General features: G+C 43.6%; 2 protein-coding genes across 2 annotated transcripts in view; both read left to right on the forward strand.

The window, feature by feature from the left end:
* The first annotated feature begins 112 nt into the window (after nucleotides 1-112).
* Nucleotides 113-4,894, forward strand: chmp6b (charged multivesicular body protein 6b). Its single transcript, XM_076298053.1, has 8 exons — nucleotides 113-351; nucleotides 815-924; nucleotides 1,676-1,763; nucleotides 2,166-2,252; nucleotides 2,548-2,613; nucleotides 2,733-2,813; nucleotides 3,039-3,108; nucleotides 3,366-4,894. Exons 1-8 carry the CDS (start codon nucleotides 286-288, stop codon nucleotides 3,419-3,421), a joined length of 624 nt encoding a protein of 207 aa, XP_076154168.1. The 5' UTR covers nucleotides 113-285; the 3' UTR covers nucleotides 3,422-4,894.
* A 1,574-nt stretch (nucleotides 4,895-6,468) lies between these two features.
* baiap2b (BAR/IMD domain containing adaptor protein 2b) overlaps nucleotides 6,469-6,623 on the forward strand; it is a 79,973-nt gene continuing 79,818 nt past the window's right edge. Inside the window, exon 1 of the mRNA XM_076298928.1 lies at nucleotides 6,469-6,623. This exon is cut by the window's right edge and continues 23 nt beyond it. Within this exon, the coding sequence (XP_076155043.1) occupies nucleotides 6,599-6,623 (25 nt within the window). The 5' untranslated portion in view covers nucleotides 6,469-6,598.

Below are 6,623 nucleotides of genomic sequence, written 5' to 3' on the forward strand. Positions count from 1 at the left end.
ATGACTTGAAACATTGTATCTCATATCATGCTGTAAGATGCCCACAGCCGATTAACGTTTTGACTTTCTCGTTGCACATATTGCAATTGTCCTTCGATGTCTCCCATACTTCCTGTTGTGAGGGGTGCGGCTGGATATGCTGAGTTCTGAGGACTGATTATCCAGCAGGCTAAAATAAGTAACGACTGACCTGTATTATGAAATTAGACAAGGGATTTCCTGAATATTAGCTTTGTAAACAAATCCTGATATTGGTGTAAAGAGTGGCGGGGATGCGGCTTCGGAATGGGAAACATTTTCGGCAGAAAGAAACGCACGACTCGAGTGACAGAGCAAGACAGAGCGATATTGGTGAGCTAGAAAGCTAGCTAGCAAATGGTCTTAATGTTATGATTAAGCAACCCAGCCCAGCAACACAACCCACACCTATGTTCCTGATGTTTTCTGGTAACGTTAATATCACCTGACCTGAAAAAAAAATAACTTCTCAGAATCTCTCCTAGTTGTCTTTTTCAGTGAGGTTTCTTGATCAAGAAGTAAACAATTCAGTGATGGCCGTCAGTGGTCGAAAGATTGCTGAATCACAGACACACTGTAGGCTTAGATACTATCTCGTTAGCCAATTAAAGCAATCTACTTGCGATTGCCAACACTGTTAGGGTAGGGTATAGACCAGCCTACAGGTTTTAGTTGTTTTGCCTTCAGTGAAAACGTGGAATTAAAATTCTAGACTAAGCTTTCACCACAGATTCGTTTTCTTTGATTAGTTAAACATTTGCCTGGTGTTAACTTGGTCACTTTTTTCTATCTACAGCAACTGAAACAGCAGAGAGATAAACTCAGGCAGTACCAGAAGAGGATCAATGTCCAGCTGGACAAGGAGAGGATGCTTGCCAAGCAGCTGTTGAAGGATGGCAAGAAAGAGTAAGGCCCCTGTTTAAATCTGCAGTTGGCAAGATTTTTTTTATCATATTCACTGAAACCGACACTTTGCTCTGGCAGAACAACATAAATCAGCCGGTTTTAGAAAAAAACCCCGCACTTCTACCTCCACCTAGAGCCTGTTATTTGTTTTGCAAAAATCCACAGCTCCCGGTTCTTCTGGTCCAATCAGCGCAGGGCTGTGTGAGATCTGACTGTCAGTCACAGTCTGGTGCAGTCTGGTGCGCGCTGACAAGCACAAACTCGATGAGAGGGTGCTCGGTGGGAGTGGGGGAAGGACATGAGAGTTGTAAACATTCAAAATTTTGGCTAAGTCCCCTCAATCTGTCAGACTTGCCAACTGCAGCTTTAAATCAAACAGCACAAGCCCAAGCGGTGGACAGAGAGATTCAGTAAACATACGAAACCACCTAATTTTGTCTCCATTTGCTCTGTGAACCCCCTCCTCCTCTTTTTTTATTGGCTAGTTGCATTTAAATGATAAAATATCTGAAGTGTAAAGACACATTATCAGTGGTGGGTTCATGCACTATACTTGAATGTATACTTGGAATGTATACTATGAATACTTGGATTGAAACATTCACAGGAAACGCCGGCTTTGCTGAATGACTTTTTTGACAGTTCTTTATCCCATACTAATTGACCAGTTTGAAAATATTTTTCACTGTGTTTATGAGTGCTGAGTACATGTTAATCTTGTTAACCTTGTTTGTGTGTGGCTTGGTTTCAGGAAAGCCCTCCTTTTGCTTAAGAAGAAACGCTATCAGGACCAACTTCTGGACAAGACGGAGAACCAGATAAGCAACCTGGAGCGCATGGTAAATCCCAGACACAGAGCTTCTCTTCAGTAGTCTCAATGGGTCACGCGAGAATAAACAGTAGGATTTAAGTACATTCTCAAGGAATTCAATTCAAATTCAAATTCAGATGAACTTTTTTTTCCGTTAGGAACTTCACATGTGAAAAATTTGTGTCCAATTCACCTACACACACACACACACACACACACACACCCCTATCATATGCAACGCCCACACTGCACCCACATGCAACATACCACACACCACGCTGAGCGTGGCAACATACTCGTATAACATACCAAGGAAATACTTTTACTGATACTGGTTGTGAAGCTCCCCTGATATGTGTTAGCCCTACCATTGTATGTTAGGTAGCATTCAACTTTGTTATCTTAACTTCACTTTTCACAACATTGTCAGGTTCAAGACCTGGAGTTTGCCCAGATTGAGATGAAGGTCATTGAAGGGTTGAAGATCGGCAACGACTGCCTGAAAAAGATGCATGAGGTACTGCTCAGTTGATTCTGCATTACACATATGGAGGCTGAGGGGCTGCATTTTATCATACTGAAAGACAATACAGTCTCCTAATCAGCCTTAACCTTAGCTATAAACAGTTCCCTCTTATGTTTGTAGTTTGATTGATGCCATATTGGTCTTGGTCTTAGTAACCGTGGATATTCTTGAGTGCAGAGAACTACTGTATGATCATGTTCTGTTAGCCATTATCTGTCAGTTAAGTGTGGAAGTAAATTTGTACATGTTTGTACATGATATATGTCCTGGGATATTCCTCTTTCAGGTTATGTCCATCGAGGAGGTGGAAAGGATCATGGATGAGACCCAGGATTCCATAGAGTACCAGAGGGTAAGCTTGCTGCTTTGCACACCCCGCACCCCTCACATTGTTCTACAGGTGGTACGGTACACCTGAAGGTCTTAGTGCTGATTGGTTGATTGAGCCCAAGTCTGTTTGTCTGTCCACAGCAAATCGATGACATGCTGGCGGGCTCCTTGACTCAGGAGGATGAAGACGCTGTGTTGGCTGAGCTGGAGGCCATCACACAGGTGTGTGTGTGTGTGTGTGTGTGTGTGTGTGTGTGTGTGTGTGTGTCTGTGGATAGGTGCCTGTGAGAACAGACTTGTTTATATGGCCACGTTCTTAATATCACCTAGCATCATACCATGTCACAACAGGTTTATTAAGATGGACTAAAGCTGATTCTGAGTATGTCTTCACATATTTCCATGACATGTCAAGTTGTTTTATGAACTGTCCTTTCTCATATTTAGGGAGACGTTGAACTTCCTGAAGTTCCAGATGAGGCCTTACCAGAGGCAGAGGAGGAGGATGAAGAACCTGGTGTGTATACACACACACACACACACACACACACACACACACACACACACACACAGAGGTGTACACCAAATAGTCCATGTGGAGAAGTAAACAAACCACCACCAAAAATCACCATAGGGGAAATCATTATTTCGGTTTATGCTAAGGCCTGTATTGGTTCACACCTAACCTAATGCCTGTGTGTTATTGTGACGTATTGGTCTGTTCTTTGCCTGCTGGTATGGGTGTGTTTCTAACTCACTGCCACTGTGTTGTAGAGCGGAAGAAGGAGAGAGAGAAGAAGAAGCCGGAGAGAGAGATGCTGGCCGCTTAGCACCGCTTCTAACCACCAGGGGGCGAACTGCATACATCGATTATGGGCTGCTGCAATTTCCCAACCTCCCCAACTTCCAAAAATCATTCTCAAAAACACACACACATACACACACACACACACACACACACACACACACACACACACACACACACACACACACACACACACACACACAACACACGCAGTCTGATTGTTTTTTTTTTTTTTAACTCCCTCTGAGTTCTCCTATTCTCATGATGATCTTCAGGTCTGTTTTCATTTGACTCCCTCAGTATGTCATGTCAGTCGATCATATCTTTCTCATTCATCTTGTCTCCTATTTCTTCCTCGATATTTTCCTCAATTACTCCAACAGGCTCTGAATACAACCTCATAGATATTTCATGTACGCATACTGTATGTCACTTAAAACACTTTTTTTACCTCATGGAAACTGACAACCTGAGTTGTGGTTTTTGGAGACTCCAAACCGCTTTAAGTGCTGCTCTCTCCCTAGTGTCATTTCTTTGTCGTTTAGATCATCAGTATAGTATGAGCCTCCACTGGATCACAGAGTGCTGCCTACTGTGGCTGGAATCCGATCCGGATCCATTTTGGGTCTGGCACCAGTTTGTTCCAAAATTGGCCTGTATGGAAACAAAAAAGAATGCGCTGGATGACCATGTTGCGATAAACCGAAAGACACGACTTCTCATCAGGCTGTACAACTCGTCGGCTAAAAGCATTTTTCTGCCTTGCTAGTTGCCTATGTGTGCCATTTATACACCCCCTCAACCCCCCCCCCTCAACACACACACACACACTTACCCCCTCTCTGTCCCGTCTGTGAGATGACGTGTGTGTGTGTGTGTGTGTGTGTGTGTGTGTGTGTGTACACATGTGTCACTGGCGAAAGGGCTAATCCTATTGTCAGCAGGCTTATTTTCAGTCCACTAGATTGTCTACGGAGGTATTCGGGGAAGATGTTCCTTGGAGATTAGAGCCTGATAGATTCTGGGATGTGTCGTCGTGGTGGTGCAGAGCTGTTCTCTTTTGGACACACTCTCTGCCTCTCTCTTGCTATCTACCTTTTGGTTTACTCTATCTATCTATCATTTGTTTGATCTCTTCTATTTCTGTCTTCCATTCCCCTTTTTGAATGCTCTTTAAATTTTCTGCACATATCAGGGTGTAGGGTGACTCTGGTTGTCAGACAATTATCATGATGAAGACACATTTCAAAAACAGCATAATCCCAAGAATAATGTCCTATCTGATGTGGTTTTATTAGATTGATTCTGATGAGCTCTGCTTCTGAGTGTACAAACCTATTAGAAATCATTTCATGTAAAATCAGATGAGTGTTGCTGTGTCAAGTCATGCTGCCACCTGACATTAGAAAAACAGAAGAACTTAAGAACTGAATGGTTTCCTTATGGTTTTGTAAGGTGGTTTTATTTTTGGAAAATAAAAAGGTATTTTAACTTTTAACTTTGTGTAGTATTTGGATATTTGTAATGTAGAAGTATTAGCCATAAGGGGGCAGTCTTCTCTAATTCGTGGAAGAGCCTTATTTATGTGCAGCCCAGGGAATGAAAGAGGTCTATGCTGTAACTCTTTATATAACTAAACAGAGAGGAAAATAAATGAATTCAAGAAGCAGGCAATATTAACATACACAATGCAAATCAAATCACTCCTCTAATTTCTAAAATGCATTAGCAGAGTACTTTGTAAATGTTGCTAACTCACAAAATATATTGTTTAGATGTCTCTGGGCCAAATAGCGTGAGTCAACAGGTGATTCGAGGGACTCGAGCGCGGAGGACCTTCCAACTCGGCGTGGGAATGTGGGCACGAGAAGAGGAGTTCGGGCTCGCGGGCGGCCTTGGGAGCACAATGTCTGAGTCATGCGCGAGGTTAAGTTCGAGCTTCAAACGACAATGAGCAGAACCATACAAGAGAGAGGCGTAGGCTATGTGGCAGAAGAGGAGGTGGCGTGAGTTCTTTCAAAGAAGAGAGCAAAGGCAGTAGAATAGACTGAAATTACCTTACAGGCAGCCATATGCCTAGGCCCACTGCCCACTCATGTGTCAAACTAGTGCCTAGCTAATAAAGACTAAATGTTAGAAAATAGGTTATAGTAAGCCCAGAAATACCCTACCCTGTTCGTGTCTTATAAGAGCCATAACCAAACCCGTGCACTTTGCCAAATTGTCATCCTTGAGACCAACCAAGGGAAGCTGCATTAATGTGGCAGGGAGAGAGATCCTATTTCAGTATGTGAAGGCGAGAATCCTTTTATTAAAGCTTTGGTAGTAAAGCACATTGTGGATGATGCGGAGGATTCCCCACCTACATCACACACACGCACGTCCTTGGCAGGAATCCGCAGTGACTGCTCTGCCCACACACACGCCCGCGCGCAGCCTTTCTGTGAAAGCTGGATTTTTCCTCAGTATTGTATGATCACGTCACAAACTCTGCCAGTTGCCCTCCTATGCAAATGTCAAAATGCAAACTCAACATAACAGGCCTAAATATTTTTACTGTAGGCTCAATCATTCGTGGTGTGGAAGAAAAAATAGCCAACACCCAACATGTTATTGCCTAAGGCTTTCTTCTAATGAATAATATATATTTTCCAAGATAATTACCAATCATCTACCCATAAGAATAGCCTATGAATATCTTGGACGGTGTACAGAAACTGTTTCTTTTTTCACTAGTCTACTATCTTATAGGTAGTCTACTATCACGCGCTGCATGTGTTCCTGTGAATGGAGGCTGCCCATGCCCGTGATGGTCTTTGCATTGTTCTCGGTGCGCCTGACTGTCGGCGTTGCTGACGGCGAATATGGGCGGAGCGAGTTTAAATGGTGAGCGCAATCCCAATGACGAGTACACTGCGCGCTCTCTCTCTCTCTATCTCTCTCTCTCTCTCTCTCTCTCTCTCACCAGCTTCCTCCCGTGTGTGCGCGCTGGTCGAGCGTGGGACAGTGTGGGTGCTGCGAGAGAGCTTCCTATAAAAGCGGCGGTCACTGGCTCCGCTGGTCGCATTTCTTGCTATCCTAACACGTTCGAACGTCTTATCCGATCTTTAATTTGACGTGTTATTCTCAAACACCTTGCAACATCGCAGTCATTTCACACGAGGAAACCACCGTCTATGGTGTTATACCTGAAACCTCAAAGATGTCTCGTACCGAAGAGGTGCACC

The sequence above is a fragment of the Alosa pseudoharengus genome, unplaced genomic scaffold (genome assembly GCF_046254945.1).
Source record: "Alosa pseudoharengus isolate Yale_2024_CS ecotype anadromous, Long Island Sound unplaced genomic scaffold, YU_APseudo_1.1 YU_APseudo_1.1_scf_21, whole genome shotgun sequence".
NCBI lineage: Eukaryota > Metazoa > Chordata > Actinopteri > Clupeiformes > Clupeidae > Alosa > Alosa pseudoharengus.

Coding starts and splice junctions, on each gene's coding strand:
- chmp6b (XM_076298053.1), top strand. CDS start 286: ATGGGAAACATTTTCGGCAGAAAGAAACGCACGACTCGAGTGACAGAG. Junction 925..1,675: donor TTGAAGGATGGCAAGAAAGA/GTAAGGCCCCTG, acceptor GCTTGGTTTCAG/GAAAGCCCTCCTTTTGCTTA. Junction 1,764..2,165: donor TAAGCAACCTGGAGCGCATG/GTAAATCCCAGA, acceptor CAACATTGTCAG/GTTCAAGACCTGGAGTTTGC.